Here is an 18,723-nt window from a genome sequence, read left to right as displayed (position 1 = left end):
TGCTGTTTTCAAAATAATCGTGGAACTTCCATGGGTATTGCTAGTTTGTATTACTATTTATCATCGCTGAACATCACTAATTTCCTTTGATTCTACAGTTTTCCTATGAAAGTTATTAGGAATTACATAAGTCATAACGTTCAATAATCTCAGGCGACAGTTGCACTGAAAACTAAAGTAGTCTATGCAGATAATAATTGTGTACGTATTTTTCCTTAGGAACGTATTTGGTATATCACCGCTTAAAAATCGGTCATTGTTGATGTTTATGTTGTGTTGTGTTTATTCGTCTTTGGTCTTTAAATGCTCATGGTAGAAATATTTAGTAGAATGAAGACTGCGTAAATACACAATAAAGGTAAGACTGTATTGATAATCATGCACATATTTGCGAAAGAAAGAGAAATATGTTAAAAATTCTAGTTAGCTAGTCGTCTTGTTATGTTCACTAAGCACGTGTGTTTAACTTGTGCTACATTCATAGCAATAATGTCTATTATTTATCTCCTAGCATATATTCTTGGAGATAAATAAGAAAACATACAACGAGATATTTCGTATCAATGAAGTAGCTCCTACATGCTAGATATAACAGCTACATTTTCTCAAAATATCCTATCGTGGTGAAAAGGATCTACATAGAGCATATAGACGCAAGAGTGTCCGTCACTGACTTTGTTTTTTTATAACTCTCAGAATATTTTTTTAATGAAACTTTCTACAAAAACGTATCAGATGCTGTAGATTCCAATTGTATCGGAATTTGTTGTGGAAAATTTCTGTAGAGTAGAGAGAGGAGTTGGGTAAATCCACAGGAGCCGGTTTTTGTTTCCTCATGACTTTCAGGAAAATGCGTATTCTTTTCATGAAATTTTCTGCGAATATCTTTCGAATAGTGTAGATTACGGATTATATCATAATTTAATTTAAAAAAAAGAAAAGAAATTGGTGTGCATGCACACATACTGACACATTGTTTTTTTTTTTTCAAAATTTCAAGTTTCCATGCGGTTTCTGCCCATCAAATTATTATTACAAGACATTGGTCAACCCAAGTGTGTGGAAGAAAATACTAGCCCAAATGGTTGTCCATCATCTTTAAAAACATAGGATGCAACATTCTTCTTACTGTATCTGCACCATGATGTGAAACCCAATAGAACTACATGGTTGAAAAGGTAATGTTTTTAGCCTATAGCTGGTTAATGGTGAAAATGCCAACCTCAAATTATGTCAACAAGATCCAGTGTTAGATGGGGAATAATCCTTACCTGTATGACTGGAAAACATTTATTGTCAATTAATTGGACCCCACCTCTCACTCCCCCATCAGTCACCTATGCTCTAGTATGATTTTGTTGCAGAAAAGTTTGCTTCCCCCTGCCATTTTGAAAAGAACTTTAATACATATGCTTTGCTCTTTTGTGGGGCTGTGAACCAAAGTAGCTAATACAGCAATGACTGCAGAATGTTGTTCACCCTCACTTTCGAAGATGACCAAGGCTTACAGAAAACAACAATGCAGCCTCATAAGTAGCTGGAAATTTATAATTGCCTCCATCTATATTACATCTTCTCAGAAGTGGTAATGTTTTATTATCATAGAGTGTGTGATACTCTGACTGATGCAATGAAAGGACTGATGTCTGTTGTTTGAAGAAGTTTGTGTCCTGACTTGGGCTGAACATGGATTATAGTGAGAGTAGGTTGGATGACTAGCCTCCTCTATCATCCCTGGCTTTGAAGACCTGGGGTAAGTTTGGCTGATATGACTGGAGGTATGTTAAGGATGCATTGAGATGACAGGGAAGTTTAAGAGCCTTACCATGTTCTGAAGGAACAGATTCCACAGTAATATTGGTTTCAAATTTTGGCACAATGCCAGCAAGTTCAGTGGAGGGGTAAGTCAGTTGCATCGATCCCAGTGATTAACTGGTACTTATTTTATTGATCTTGAAAGGATGAAGGCAAAGTTAACTTCGGCAGAATTTGAACTCGGAATGTAAAGGTGGATGAAATACTACTAAGTATTTTACCCAGCATGCTAATGAGTCTGCCAACTTTCTGCCTTGTGGGTTCCACATAATATTGGTGGATATTTTTTCTTGTTGAAACTTTATAACTGATAGTTGTTTTTTCATTGCATTGACTGCTGGAAAATCCAGTCCTCACAGGCATAGGGTAACATCTTATTGAAATTTTACCAAGATCTTAAAATTTATTGTCTACCCTCATCCTGGTTTATCCCACCTGCTAATTCCTTTGCTCAGTAATTTGCTCATTGTCATATGCAGACATTTTGTGGAGCCACAGGTGAGAAAGAGTGCCAGGCCAGGTAGAAGTCACTGGTAGACAAGTAGTCCCAGAAAGGCATCTGTATAATCCCTGCCAAACTATTGCCCTTGTTTGACATGGCATTCTTCCAGTGTTGTAGATTATAGCTTTGCTTTTCTTTCTTTCCTCTTTTCCTCAATAAACAAGAGGTAACAGTGAACTAAGCCTCGATTGACAACTATTTGGTCACTGTTTCATTGCTAAGTTGTTGGTGTCACTTTGCTAACTGCACATGCCTCTCACAGTTGATAGATCTTATCCAGTGTTGTCTAACTTACATTTGATCAGTGGTTCTAAACCATATTTTGTCTATAGACCCCCTTGATTCCTATTTTACTCCCCTGGCCCTTAACCATTTGATGTTTAAAAAATCCTGTAGTATTTTTATAATAAGATTTGAGAAAATATATCTTTTATCTTGTACTACTTTTCAGTCACTAAACTGACCATGCTGGAGCACTACCTTGAAGAATTTTTAGTTGAATGAATCAACTCCAGTACTTACTTCTTTGTGTTTTTAAGCCTAGTACTTATTCTATTGGCCACTTTTGCTGATCAGCTAAATTACTGGGACATAAACACACCAGCATTGGTGGGGGACAGACCCAGGCACAAAGACATACACACATAGATATATGTAGATATATAAGCATGTACAATGGGCTTCTTTCAGTTTTTGTCTACCAGATCTAGTCATAAGATTTTGGTTGGCCAAAGGTTATAGTAGAAGACACTTGCCCGGAGGTGCCATACAATGGAACTGAACCTGGAACCATGTAGTTGGGAAGTAAACTTCTTACAACACAGCTGTGCCTGTTAAAATATTTTATCTATTGTAGAAGAATAACCAGTGTATTGCACATGAACTTTGTCAACCAAATCTTATATGAACCCTGGTGTAAAACTACTCATCTAAATAGAGGGGGAATGGTCCAGTATTTAGTCCTGTCTTTGTATGTCGCTCGGAGTTCTAACCCCACCAGAATTTTACATTTCTTTTCTTCTTGGTTTGTAAAATAAGTTCTAGAAAGGCACAGGCGTGGCTGTGTGGTAAGAAGCTTGCTTCACAACCACATGGTTCAAGGTTCAGTTCCACTGCATGGCACCTTGGGTAAATGTTTTCTACTGTAGCCTCAGGCTGACCAATGTCTTGTGAGTGAATTTGGTAGCTGGAAACTGAAAGAAACCTGTTGTGTGTGTGTGTATGCATATATATCTACATGTGTCTGTGTTTGTCCCCTATCCCACCTGCCACTTGACAACCACTGCTGGTGGGTTTGTGTCCCTGTAACTTAGTGGTTCAGCAAAAGAGATTGATAGAATAAATACCAGGCTTAAAAAATTAAATACTGGAATCAATACATTTGACTAAAAATTCTTCATGACTGCATTTTAATGACTGGAACAAGTAAAAGATAAAAAATAATATCCTAGGATAGAATATAATTGATCTTGTACCTAATTAAATGAACCCACTGCTTTGATAATCATTATTTACTTAGTTTAACTTCTTGTTGCAGAACTACCAAAGTGGAACAAGATAAACAAAGGCCAGAATGACTTTCTCTATGAATTATCCTCCGTACAACTTTCACTCAATACTGTGGAATTCAAGAGAAAGAAGAGACTTCTTTCCTGATTGTGGAAGCTTATGTGGTGTACATGTTAACGAAACTGGAAAAGCGACTGTTCAAAAGGAACACAACAGTTGTAAAGGAGAACATCTTTATGCAAAGTTTTCAAGCCTCCCTTTATTCCAGAAGCCTGATGGTAAAGATATTTTACTAATTTAATGGAACTTACTCACTGATATACAGGGTGGGTTGAAAGTCATGCACCAGAGCATTTGGCATTTTATTTATATTACATTATTACTATTATTATTACGGTGGTAAGCTGGCAGAATTGTTAGCATGCCAGGCAAAATGCTTAGTGGCATTTTATCCATCTGAGTTCAAATTCTGTTGAGGTTAACTTTGCCTTTCATCCTTTTGGAGTCGATAAAGTACATACCAGTTGAGCATTGGGGTTGATCTAATTGGCCTGTCCCTCCCCTGAAATTGTTGGTTTTGTGCCAGATTTTGAAAGCATCATTATTATTATTGAATGAGAGAGCTGCGCATGTCATCAAAGTAGCATTGGGGTACAAATATACAAAACCCAATATACCCTTCATGACTACCTCTCTGATAAGGGTACACCCGACACATGCATCACAACCACATGTGTGCAACATAGTGATCTTATTATTTACATAGGCATAGCGTAGTGGTTAAGAGCGCAGGCTACTAACCCCAAGATTCTGAGTTCAATTCCAGGTAGTGACCTGAATAATAATAACAACAACAACAACATCGAAAAATACCTTAGGAATGAGAACCCAGGTTCGAAATTTCCCTAAGATACCTGATGAAAGCTGAAGGGTATATCAGCCGAAACGTTGTGTTAATAACAAACGAGATGAGGATAAATATCCATCAAATGTAAATTAAAAGAATAAAAAATGTAAATAATGTAAATAATTCCTCATCTCTTAAATATAGAACTATAGTGATCTCATATCAAGATCAACAGCACATGACCTTACAGGTGGGGTCCTGTTAGAATTTTCTTCTGGTCAAGTAGTCCATCCCACTCAAAAGGTCGCTGAATTAGGGGTTGTTTAAGGATGATGAATGAAAGCCCCATATTTCTAGAAGTGAATTATTCAAACCCCAAAGAATTCCTCTCAACACATGGCTTTGATGCTTCTCCACTACTTCTAGTTGTGATCAGTGATGCACATATCATCAGCCACTAAAGGACAAACAAATCTGTGGTACTGAGAAGAATATTTGTTATAATGATATTTTTGTTTGAGCAACTCAGCACTGAATCTGACTGAAATGTAATGGAAAAAAAGTCAGTTTCAAAACATTGATGTCCAAGTCATAAAGGCAGAGTTTTAAGGGAATAGTAGCCATTTCTTTGATTTCTAGATAGAAGCAAACAGGGAATAGCACTTACTGACTCTTTACTCTTTTACTCACTTCAGTCATTTGACTGCGGCCATGCTGGAGCACCACCTTTTGTTAAGCAAATCAATCCCAAGACTTATTCTTTGTAAGCCTAGTACTTATTCTGTCGGTCTCTTTTGCTGAACCGCTAAGTTACAGGGACATAAACATACCAGCATCAGTTGTCAAGCGATGTTGGGGGGACAAACACAGACACACAAACATATACACACATATATATGACGGACATCTTTCAGTTTCCGTCTACCAAATCCACACTCAAGGCTTTGGTTGGCCTGAGGCTATGGTAGATGACACTTGCCCAAGGTGCCACGCAGTGGGACTGAACCTAGAACCATGTGGTTGGTAAGCAAGCTACTTTATTTTAATAATTTGCCACTAGGGCAGCACACAGAGTAGCTACGGGCTGGACAAGGACATTAATGGATGATGGTGGTGGTTGATGAAGATGGTGATGGGAGAAGTCAGAAAGCGCCCGCCGACTTTTGCTTCTCTAAAACAATGTTCTTTTCAAAATTTACAAAAATTCAAAAAATTTTCACAAAAATTTCAATTTACAATTTACACTTTTAAAAGTCTCTTCAGAGGCAATAAACCTCTGTCACAATGTAACACAATTACAATTTTACGTTACCCGACCGATGAACTCTCTTGCTTTAATGACGCAATCGTCCATCGTCAGGCTTCCGCATACAGCTACTTACCACACAGCCACTCCTGTACCTATGACTGAAAAATTTTGTTACAGTGTTATCATTTGCATGATACACTCAAGACTGTTAATTTGCAAGCATTTCACACTTTGTAAGCAAAACACAACAATCCGCTCCAATTCAGTTACAAGTCTTTCTAATAGTTACTGAAATGTAAGTATAGATGCAGGAGTGGCTGTGGGGTAAGAAGCTTGCTTCCCAACCATGTGGCTCCAGGTTCAGCCCACTGTGTGGCACTTTGGGCAAGTGTCTTCTACTATAGCCTTCGGCTGACCAAAGCCTTGTGAGTGGATTTGGGAGACAGAAACTGAAAGAAGCCTGTCGTATATATATATATTGCATGGTTGGGTCGTCGGCGACTAAACCAGCAACCCCACCAAGCTTGCTTGGTGAGGAGGGTGTTTATTGGACACCCTGCGGGATGAAAAACAAAACCTGTCAAAGGGCGGAGGAATTCTTGAGAGTCAATGGCCATCCAATAAATGTCTTAAGGCTGTATCATGCGTGGGGACATAGAAATAATCGGACTGAATACCCGATCGCGCAGTTAAACCATTGGGAGTGAAGGACTCCTAGCCTTTGTTAGGGCATCCTTCTAGGAGAGGTAACTCAGGTAACTGGGATAACTCCGACATAAAACCTGCGGCTCAGTGGTTACCGATGATGTTGATTTGTTCTTCTTTTCGGATTATGGCTGCTGTTGCTTAGTGAGTGGGATTGACTCAGTGCACAGCCTTTCTTCACTTTAAAAAAAAATCTTCTTGCACAGGCATTGCATGATAACAACATTGATTAAGCTTCATGCAATGGCCATACTCAATAACGAGGGGGCAACCACCACCATATGGATATATATCTATATGTGTGTGTGTCTGTGTTTGCCCCCCCCCCCCATCAGCTCTTGACAACTGGTTTTGGTGTATTGACATCCCTGTAATTTAGCTGTTCGGCAAAAGAGTCTAATAGAACAAGTACTGGGGTGGATTCAGTTAACTAAAAATTCAAGACAGTACCCCAGCATGGCCGCAGTCTAATGACTAAAACAAGTAAAAGATAAAAGATAACATTTGTTTATTCATTTACAGAAAGTCAAACAAATAATAGAAAGACTTGTTTTTCCTCTATAGCACATTTATGGAATTACACATAAATACAGTGATGTAATGTGCTGCACCTAACTGTTTTGTGAAAGGATATTTTGGTGCAATGAGCAACTGAAGAGTTCATATTCATAGAGTTTGGGAAAATCTTTCAGAATAATAAAAAGAAGAGATTCGGTGTTTTAGGAAGACAAGACAAAATATATATTATATATATATATGAGTCAACCAGGGGTTCTTTATGTAGTCATTAGATTTGATGAAAATGCAGCTAAATCTGTTTCAAATTACTTTCTGCTGTCTTTAAAAACAGATAGTGTTGATTTTGATGTGAGGCAGTGCTGAAAAGTTCTTGACTTTAAGGGCATTGCGAAAGGCATGGCTGGAGGCCCAACCTTCTGAGTTATTTTACAGGGCTTAGAAAAACTGAAGGACTGCTGCAATAAGTGTGTGAATCTGAGTGGGGAATATGTTGTATAAAATCATAATTAACTGATCCTCCTGTATTTTCTTTTACTGAAAGCCAGGAACTTTTCAGCATCCCCTTGTACATTGTCTGAATAAAAAATGAATATTTACAAAATTTCGAATGCTTCAATCAGTGCTGATTTAAAGCTAAATAACAACAAAACATGAATATTCCTGTTTCATTTCCTTTCAGTTTTACAAGAACATGATGCCATTGGGATTCATCGCCTCAACTACATTAAAAAGAAAATGACTTCCTTACACAAAAGACTTAAAATAATGAAGACTCTATGTCATCAGGTAAGATGAGGATTAGAATAATATTTATTTCTTGGTGTTGCTCAGTCAGAGAACATCTATGTTAATTAGGGATGTGGCGATGTTTTTCTTTTATCTTTTGATAATGTTTCAGTGTATTAAATCGAAATCAAATTCGATGACTGGCATTCGTGCTAGTGGAGTGCTAAGAGCACCATCCAAGCGTGATTGTTGCCAGAGCAGCTAACTGGCTTCCGTGATCGTTACCAGAGTCGCCTTACTGGCACTTGTGCTGGTGGCACGTGAAAAAACATTCGAGCAAGGTCATTGTCAGTGCCGCTGGACTGGCTCCTGTGCAAGTGGCACGTAAAAAACACCATTTGAGCATTGCCATTGCCTGTACCACCTGACTGGCCCTCGTGCCGGTGGCATGTAAAAGCACCCACTTTACTCTCAGAGTGGTTGGAGTTAAGAAGGGCATCCAGCTGTAGAAACTCTGCCAGATCAAGACTGGATCCTGATGCAGCCATCTGGTTCGCCAGTCCTCAGTCAAATCGTCGAACCCATGTAAAGCAGATGTTAAACGATGATGATGTATAAGGTGGTATGATAAAGTTCTCGGACTAGTTATGTAGTGTGCCAAGAAATGGCAAGCACACAGTTGTATATACAGTGACAACTAGCAATGACCTTCATGAGACTGTGCCAAATGATATTGCTATTTTTACTTTGCAAGTTATGAAATTTGTATTTTTGTGATCACATGTATGCTGTAGTCTGCAATTTTGTCATGGACAAAAACAAAAAGCCAATATGGCATGGATGTTTCAAAGTGGAAGAACATCCTTGGATGACAGTGAGCGATCTGGAAGTCCTGCCATGAGCGTCATCCCCGGAAATGTGGTATTGTGCATTGAGAATTCTTCCACCAAGGCCAGCCCATCAATCGAGTTCTACTGCAATGTTTTGAAATGTTTGAAGGAGGACATTCGGTGAAAGCAAATGGGTCTGTGGTGCACCAAGAACTGGATTGTTCACGACGACAATGCATCTTGTCACTGAGCTCCCCTCACTTGTGAGTTTGATGCCAAAAACATGGTATCACTTCTGCACTTGCCCTATTTGCCAGATTTAGCACTTACGGACTTCTATCTCTTCCCCAAGATAAAAATGCAGCTCAAAGGTTGCCGTTTTAACTCCGTTGTCAAGTTCCAGAGCGAATTGCAGAAGGTCTTCGATTTGCTTACAGAAAATGTCTTCCAGGACAGATTCTAAAAGTAGCAGGAATGCTGGGAATGGTGTATTGCTGCACAGGGTGACTATTTTGAAGGAGATGATATTAAAACTTAGGTAAATAAGTTATTTTATATTAAACATAACTAGTAAGGGAAACTTTTGATACCACCTTGTTACACTTTTGTTTCTAGCCAAAACAAGGCTACATTCTTTTTGTTTTCCTCTTATTAGATGACGAGGCAAGGAGTGGCTGTGTGGTAAGTAGCTTGCTTACCAACCACATGGTTCTGGGTTCAGTCCCATTGCATGGCACCTTGGGCAAGTGTCTTCTACTATAGCCTCGGGCCGACTAAAGCCTTCTGAGTGGATTTGGTAGACGGAAACTGAAAGAAGCCCGTTGTATATATATATATATATATATATATATATATACACATATATATGTATGTGTGTGTGTGTGCGTGTGTGTATATGTTTGTGTGTCTGTGTTTGTCTCCCCAACGTCCCTTGACAACCGATGTTGGTGTGTTTACGTCCCCGTAATCTAGCGGTTCGACAAAATAGACCGATAGAATAAGTACTAGGCTTACAAAGAATAAGTGCTGGGGTCGATTTGCTTGACTAAAGGTGGTGCTCCAGCATATCCGCAGTCAAAATGACTGAAACAAGTAAAATATTTTATGATATAGTGTTTACTTTTACAAAGGATATTATTAGTCAAGCTGATGGTTTAGAATATATGTGATTTGTGTACTAATAATTCATTGCTTCAATAGGTTTCTCACCTCTCAGATTTTATCTTGTTCTTTGCATTCTTACGATGTCGTGTAAAATAATTATCACATTTAGCAATATGAAAAGTAAAACCAAATAAAAGTATCAGGGGAGGTAACTCATGCATTTTGTTTATTGAGTTGTCGTCGTTGCTTTCTCTCTTACGTGATCGGAATTCATAGATTGTAGACATTAAAACTTTACAGAAACGATTTTATTTATTTTGATAGCTGAAACGTATAATATTATCAGATCTAATGAATAACTCCATATATTATGGAGTATTGAATGTGATAAACGTTGTCATTCTGTAAATTATATACGCATCCCATGTGATAGTGGTAAGATGGACAAAATAAAAGGAAGGGCTATGAGGATGTGTAGAAGAACTTCGGATGAATAATAATCTAATTAAGGGCTGCTGACACAGATCTGTGGATGTGGATTCGGTTTGCTGAACAGGATACTTATATAGTATACATGATATGGATGTTGGTTTTTTTTTCCTTCGTTTTTGTAGGGAAGATAAAATAGCTAGATGATAGAAAAAAGTCCCCCAAAACCCTATGGAAGTTTGGCGATGGTACTGGAATATTTATGTGGGCACCATATCAGAATTTCATACCGTTTGTATATATATATATTGGCCTGCTCGCTTAGCCAGTGGGGTAGCTAAAACAATGCAAAGCGCATTGTGACAAGCGATGTGTAGCAACATCTGATAGCCTGGTCAGTCACGGTGATATATATATATATATATATATATATATATATGAAGTGGAGGCACATGGCCTAGTAGTTAGAGCAGCAGACTCGCGGTCGAGGGATCGTGTGTTTGCATCTCAGACCAGGCGATGTGTGTTTATGAGTGAAAAACATTTTTTAAAAAGTAGTTTTATCCTTCTCACTAAACAAAGTCAAATTTTAAAGTTAGGGTTAGTTAGCTTTGATGAAATTATCACTAGGATAAATTTGTTCAAATATGTCATTTACACATAATAGTATTTAGGTTTTAATGTAATTTTTCAAAATTAAATTCAATTTGTGCTTGACTGTTATGATTTGTCCAACATTAGGATAGGTACATATAGAATACCTCATAAGTAATATAAACATCCTAAATTCAGTGGTGGCATTAATGAAGATGTTACATGTTAATTTAATGTGTTAAACTTATCTTTATTAAGGTATATTGAATTATACATAGATATATACACAGATACAAGAGTCAGAACTTGTGATCCACTTGTGGACCTTTTTCTTTGGAAATTTTTACCTGCTGCACTAAAAAGTTTCCCCACCTCTTCCTTAAAGGATGAAAGGAAAAGTCAATCTCAGCAGAATTAGAACTCAGAAAATAAAGACAGACTGTAAATTTTATCTTCTCGAGTCATGCTGACTCATAAGGGCCGGTTTCCTGGTTTCTTTGGTGTTACAAATTCATCACCTGGATGGGTCATCAGTCCATCACAGGATTACTCATTTTTGCCAGATGAGTGCACTGGAGCAATGTGAAATGAAGTGTTTTGCTCAAGAACACAACGTATCACCCAGTCCAGGAATTGAAATCACACTCTTACGATCATGAGTCCAACACCCTAACAACTAAGCCATATGCCTTGGCAAACAATTCTGTCTGCTTGCTGCCTGATATAATTGTAAAATATTAAATGCAATCAGGAGTCCTAATGCTACTAAAACCTTACAGAAAGATCACACTGTCATGAACAAATATGGACATTACTACCTTTAGCTTAGAAAGAAAGATTGCTAGTTCCTCTCCACTCTGAAAGCAGATACACCTCCAGAAATAAGACACCTGATGATAATTGGTCATGAGTTGCAGTTAGCAGGAGAGAAGGCAGGACTTTGCTTCCTACCTATTGTCAACTATGGGTGCATAAGAGATGCATTGAGACCACAAATAAGCTGGGAAAGATACTCATGGAAGTGTCTTTAACGTAAATCTCTAAACCAATATGCTTTATTACTTACAAAGCATCTTTTTTTTTTTTTTATCCAAGTGGGTATTTTTAACGTCTGCATTGATTTCTTTTTTTGTAGGATGCCACTTGGCAGATTCATCTGTTGGAAATTCTTAAGGCCTTACATGCCACAGAAGAAGCGAATGTGACTGAAACCAGTGCATTGAAAATGTTTTATGCTAACAATTATTTACGAAACTTTTATGAAGCACTTGGGAAGTTTTTGGATGTCCAAAATGTTTGGGTAAGAAAATACCATTCCAATTGATGATGCTGATTTTTTTATTGTCTTTATGCTATATTTTTTTTATTGATATTTTTAATTTTATTTTTATTAGTATTTATTATTATTTTTGTTCCTTTTCTACTGGTTTTAGTTTTAAAATTGGCCACACTAGAGCACCACTTTCAGGGGTTTTATACGTTTTGTATCAATGCCTGGTGCTCTAGTGGAGGCACATGGCTTATTGGTTAGGGTGTTGGAATCATGATCATGAGATAGTGGTTTTGGTTCCTGAACCAAGCAATGCATTGTGTTCTTGAGCAAAGCACTTCATTTCCTGACGCTCTAGTCCATTCAGATAGCGAAAATGAGTAATATGGTGAGGACATGACAGGCCTAGTAAGCCAGTAATGGATGATGAATCTGCCTAAAAAAACAAACAGAAGGGAACTTCTAGACTGATGAGCCATTGGACTACCTTGGTGTTGGGTATTTACCTAGTACTCTGGCTGATTCTTATTTTATTGTGTGTATGTATATTAACTTGGCTTTACTCAGTCAGGGTTAGTGAGGAAGAAGCAAAAAAAATCATTACATTTCTTTGTGCCCAAGTCACCTTGCATTTTCTTCTGCCAAGGTTGATGAAACAGGTGCCTAAGTCCTTGGCTATGACTGATTAACACTCTTGAATGCTGTGCTCCAACATGACCAGAGTCCAATCAGAAACTAATGAAACTATAAAAGCATGCCTATGTAGTTGTTTTTCTCTTTCATGCTCTCATACACACACACATACATCGTTTTTTTTTTTTATTGCTTTTTTTCAGCATTCCAATCATAAATTTATAGGTGGATGTTTGCAAACATTGAACTTCTCCAACCAAGCAGATTCTACAATATCACTAGCTGCCATAACTGGGCCTGATTTCAAAACAATCAGTATCCTTAAGATTCATTGTGTTTTCAATTTTTAAGGGTCTTGAGATCTCTTTTTTTTTTTTTTATGTATTTAATAGGTGCAGTTGAAACATAGGTAGGTCTATGTAAAGCTGTATATATAAAAAGAATTAAAGATAATGCTATGCCGCTTCATAATAATTCTTTTTTTTTTATTGTCGATATTATATGCCCTAGAAAACCTCTATGGTTATGGTAATATATTCAGAATTATCCAATGGAATATATCTCTAAATTCTCATCTTATGAGAATATTATTGGATTTATATATTAACTGTTGAATAACCTACTTTGAATACCTAACTAAGAGCAAACTGGTAAACATTTGGAGTAATCCTTTACTATTTACAAATATATATATACATGATAAGTTCCAAAATTTAAACAGAAACATAACAAAGGAACAAATGGAAAATTCATACACAGGATAGGACATTGCTCAATCTTCGTCAGTTATCATCCAATGTAAATGTAAATGTATTTCTATGTCTTGTTATATTTGTACTATATTAATGTATAATATCATTGCTATTGTGTAATGGTTTAATAAAGTATTGATTGGGTATTATCAGATGGTTGATGATTGATTTAGATATATTTCTCCATTTTCTCATTTTGTATTATTAATTTACGGTAAAAATAATTTTACCTTTGCCCACATAATACAGTAGATGAATTAATTGCATCGCAATTTTTAACATTTATGTATTAGCTTTGTTGGGTACTTCTCTAGCAGTATATTGGATATATGTTATCCCATGGAGGGTTGAATTTACAACCCCTATCTCATTTTATATATATATATATAATATATATATATATATATATATATATATAATAAGGGTATCTAAGAGATAGCATCATGCTTGAAATAGCAGTCAGAACCTGACTCTAAAACCACATCATGCATTCAATACAGCACAAGGTAAAAAGACATATAGATAAATAAACTAATAAAATTTGGATAATACCAGACCCTGGGTTTCTGGCTCTGTATAAAAATACTTTGCCTTTGTCAATGAAATATGCAAAGAATTGTACATAAGTACATATATATATACACACACAAACATATGAATATTTCAAGTATGGTGGTATCTCATAGATACCCTTATTATAATTTTAATAATAATAATTATAACCTATAAAGTTTTTATCTTCCCGTGTTGCCACTTGATTTGATTGTTAAATAACAGTCTTATCCTTATTTATATAGAAATTTATATATATTCACTTCATCATTATATTCACCACAGTGGTATTTTGACCGCATAGCACATGGCGTTTGGACTGATAACTAAACTGGTCATATATATAGGTGCACATATATATATATATACATGTGCATATATGTAAGTATTCGTATGTTTGTGTGTATATATATATATATATATATGTAATTATGTACAATTCTTGGTATATTTCATTGACAAAGGCAAAGTATTTTTATACAGAGTCAGAAACCCAGGGTCTGGAGTTATCCAATTTTTATTAGTTTATTTATCTATTTTGCCATTTTTCTTGACCCTAGTACTTATATTTTTTTTTAACCTGGTACTTATCCTATTGGGTTCTTTTGCTGAATTGGTAAGTTACGGGAATGTAAACTCACCAACACTAGTTGTCAAGTGATGGTGGGGGACAAACACAAAAACACCCTACACACACACACATACACATACACACACAAATATATATATATAGATGGTGGGCTTCTGTCAATTTCCATCTACCTAATCCCCACACAAGGCTTTGGTCAGCCTGAGGCCTTATAGTACAAGACATTTGCCCAAGGTGCCATGCAATGAGACTGAACCCAGGACCATGTGGTTGTGAAGCAAGCTTCTTTACTAAACAGCCATGCTTGTTCCTATGAACTACTAAGTAGGAAATTTAGAGTGAATGTAGTATAATGTATAAGTGAGCATGTGAGATGAGTGCATAGCAGACCAATAGATCAATCTGTATTATTTAGCCACTGGTTAACCCTGAATGAGCAGACCTCTGATGAATGGTGTTATAGCCATAAGCATTTTGTTAGTTTGTGGGTTGGGGAATTGCAATACAAGGACTACATTATGTAATATGTACTTCATTTTTTAACTCTTAGTATTTAAACTTGCTGTATCTGGCCCAAATATTCTACCTATTTTATGTTCAAACTGGTCAGATCCAGCCTTTCACACCTATCATACAATGTTGTTGTAAGAATAAACAATCACGCCATTGAAATTCCAAAGCTATGATATAATGCATGATTAATTCTTAACAATGGAAATGTATAAGTGTTGCATTTGGCAGAGTAATCTGAATGTTAAAGAGTTATGACAGAAAGTGTTTGGAGGGAGAATATTGCTATTGTTTCTAGCAGGTCAGGTAAACAGTTAAAAGTTCCTTCTTCTTAGAAGATTATTTCTTAACTTGAAGAAATCATCACACCCAAGGTAAATGACTCCAGCCTGCTTAACTTGGACAAAAAATTTGTTCACAAGATTAAAGTGAATGAAGAAATGTTTGACCTGTCTTGTCAAACTTTGTATGACACAAGTAAGTTTTATTTTATTTCAACCTTGTCTTCCATACAATTCATTTTTCTAAATACAAGTTATTCTACACATATTTTATTCATCATCATCATCATCATTTAACGTCCGCTTTCCATGCTAGCATGGGTTGGACGGTTCAACTGGGGTCTGGGGAGCCCGAAGGCTGTACCAGGCCAGTCAGATCTGGCAGTGTTTCTACAGCTGGATGCCCTTCCTAACGCCAACCACTCCGAGAGTGTAGTAGGTGATTTTATGTGCCACCGACACAGGTGCCAGACGAGGTTGGCAGACGGCCACGCTCGGATGGTGTTTTTATGTGCCACCGACACAGGTAATTAATAATATTCAATCTGTTGACCAATTTGCCCTCTGTGTTTTATTATTTGTCACCAAGTTAGCTCTGATGAAGTACACATATTAACTTAAAGTGTTCCAGCCATGATCATCCCATCTTCTTTGTATTTCTAAGACCCCATTGTCCAATTTGTACTTTTTAAAATTTTAGGATGTGCTTAGAAGGAAATTTGGCAACTAGTATATCAAATGATTAGAAGATTCTTCATCTGCTCCATGTGTCCTGACACTAGAGATGAAGAGCTTAACTTTATTTTGCTCTTAAAGTTCTGTCATCTAATTAAAACTCAGCCTGCATATTGGAAGTTAAATCTCAAATTGTTGCATTCACACTCTAACCTTTCATCATCTGACACAAGATCAAGTTACATGGTGTACCTACCAGTGCTGGTACCATGTAAAAAGCATCCGGTCCTCACTGTAAAGTAGTTAGTATTTGAAAGGGCATCCAGCTGTAAAGACCATGCCAAAACCAACCTTGCCTGTGCTGGTGCCACATAAAGAGTACTCAGTCCACTCTGTGGGGTGGTTGGTATTAGGGATGGCATCCAGCCATAAAAACCATGCCAAAACAGACACAGAAGCCTAGTGCAGTCTTCTGCCTGGCCAGCTCCTGTTAAACCATCCAACCCGTGCCAGCATGGAAGGTAGATGTTAAACGATAATGAGGCGGCGAGCTGGCAGAAACGTTAGCAAGCCAGGCGAAATGCGTAGCCATATTTCGTCAGCTGTTATGTTCTGAGTTCAAATTCCGCCGAGGTCGACTTTGCCTTTCATCCTTTCGGGGTCGATAAAATAAGTACCAGTTACGCACTGGGGTCGATATAATCGACTTAATCCGTTTGTCTGTCCTCTCTGTGTTTAGCCCCTTGTGGGTAGTAAAGAAATAGATAATGATGATGATGCTTAACCATGTTTCATGCTGGTATGGGTTCAACAGTTCCACAAGATTCTATGAGCTTCAGGGCCGTGTTGGTTTCCATTGTTTGCTTTAATAAAGAATGCTCTTCTTAGTGTCAGTCACTTTACAGATTGTACTGAGTGTTTTTTTGTTGGCACCAGTACTAGTGGGATCACCAAGTAACATGCAAGACAAGATTCCTTCACTAATTGGTGGGTGCAGTGTTGAGGGTGTTGGCATTGTACCTGGTGTTGAGAGACTAAAGTAGGAAAGAAGGACAGGAACATGAGTCTCTAGAGGAGATACATGGGTAACTTACCCAGTAATTTTTTTAAAACACACCCATACTAGCACAACATATAAAGCACCCATGCTGGCACCAGATAAAAAAAAAAAAACCCAGTGCACTCTGTGATGTGGTTGATATTAGAAAGGTCCTCCAGCTGTAGAAACCATGCTGTAACAGATGATTGGAGCCTGGTGCAGCCCTCTGGTTTGCCAGCCAGCCCCTCTCAAACCATCCAACCCATGCCAGCATAGAAAACATGTTAAATGATGATGATGATAATATGTTAGGAATTTATGATAAATAAAAATTGAATGGAATTGCATTTATTTATTCAATATATTTGACAATGTGGAGGTGCAATGGCCCAGTGGTTAGGGCAGCGGACTCGTGGTTGGAGGATCACAGTTTTGATTCCCAGACCGGGTGTTGTCTGTGTTTATCAAGTGAAAATACCTAAAAGCTCCATGAGGCTCCGGCAGGGGGTGGTGGCGACCCCTGTTTTACTCTTTCACCCCAACTTTATCTCACTGTTTCTTGAGTAACGCTGTGATGGACTGGTGTCCCATCCAGCTGGGGGGAAACACATACACCACAGAAACCAGGAAACCGGGCCCGTGAGCCTGGCTAGGCTTGAAAAGGGCGCATAAATAAATGAAAATATTTGGCAATAGAATGGTCATTCAGTTATGGTTTTAAATACTCTGTGAACTAGCAGACAACATAATGGTTGCACTTCTATGAACTTAGTAGCACCAAGGAAATAACCAGTTGCAGGCTTTGTAATGATTATTGTGTATTAAGTTGTTAACTTTGGATGAATCAAAACGAATTGCAATATTTAAAAAAAACAAAGGTAGTGTGCTGGCAGAATTGTTAGCACGCCTGGCAAAATGCTTAGTGGCATTTCATCTGTCTACATTCTGAGTTCAAATGCCCCTGAGGTTGACTTTACCTTTCATCCTTTTGGGATTGATAAATAGATTCTTTAAAAGAGTTCTTTTCCAAAGATTGATGATTGCTGAACTAGTTTTTATATTTTCTCTCTTATTTTACTTTTCAGCATACTGTTTAACTCGAACTGTTGACAAATGTTTTCTGTTTGAGATAAGCTGTGACAGTGATGGAGATGGAATAAGCAGCTCTTTAAAGAATACTCTTCATTGTGAAGGGAAGACATATACTTCAGTAAACTTGAGGTTTGTTGTTTGATTTTAGTCTCAGGTCAATCATGATTGAGCAAATCCATGATCAGAAGTGTTCCAACTGTGACCATCTTGTTGTTTTCTTTGGCACACTGTTTTTGAATGTGTCCTTCTTTCTTAAGATGGTAGAATGTGATTTGAGAGAGATTTGACTGCTATTTCTAGCAATTCGAGCAACTGCTTTGAGTGAAGTGAAAAGTAGAGTCCCTGTGTTTGTGAAATCTTTGTATCCCTGCTGTAAGGCTTCATTTCCACACATGCCAGCTTAATTCAATTCGTCCTTAGTCAAAAGACACCTGTTGTTATGTCCTGTTATTATTTTTATTGTATTTATATTTGTGCAACTTTGTCCGGTTTTTTCCGTCC

General features: G+C 37.3%; 1 protein-coding gene across 2 annotated transcripts in view; it reads left to right on the top strand.

The window, feature by feature from the left end:
- Positions 1-232: 232 nt before the first annotated feature.
- The window catches only part of LOC115232545, a 36,524-nt gene continuing 18,033 nt past the window's right edge, over positions 233-18,723 (top strand). The window contains exons 1-8 of one of the 2 annotated variants that reach the window (XM_029802485.2): positions 243-358; positions 1,001-1,178; positions 3,855-4,104; positions 7,826-7,932; positions 11,965-12,129; positions 12,936-13,047; positions 15,493-15,612; positions 18,216-18,351. In XM_029802485.2, coding sequence (XP_029658345.2) covers positions 3,891-4,104; positions 7,826-7,932; positions 11,965-12,129; positions 12,936-13,047; positions 15,493-15,612; positions 18,216-18,351 — 854 coding nt within the window. In that variant the 5' untranslated portion in view covers positions 243-358; positions 1,001-1,178; positions 3,855-3,890. Of the gene's footprint in view, positions 359-1,000; positions 1,179-3,854; positions 4,105-7,825; positions 7,933-11,964; positions 12,130-12,935; positions 13,048-15,492; positions 15,613-18,215; positions 18,352-18,723 lie in introns of both variants that reach the window. The other variant, XR_004997867.1, reaches the window with a different exon arrangement.

Source organism: Octopus sinensis, linkage group LG2 (genome assembly GCF_006345805.1).
Source record: "Octopus sinensis linkage group LG2, ASM634580v1, whole genome shotgun sequence".
Taxonomy (NCBI): Eukaryota; Metazoa; Mollusca; class Cephalopoda; order Octopoda; family Octopodidae; genus Octopus; species Octopus sinensis.
Note: the sequence above shows the minus strand (reverse complement) of the source record. Positions and strands in the feature narration are given on the sequence as shown.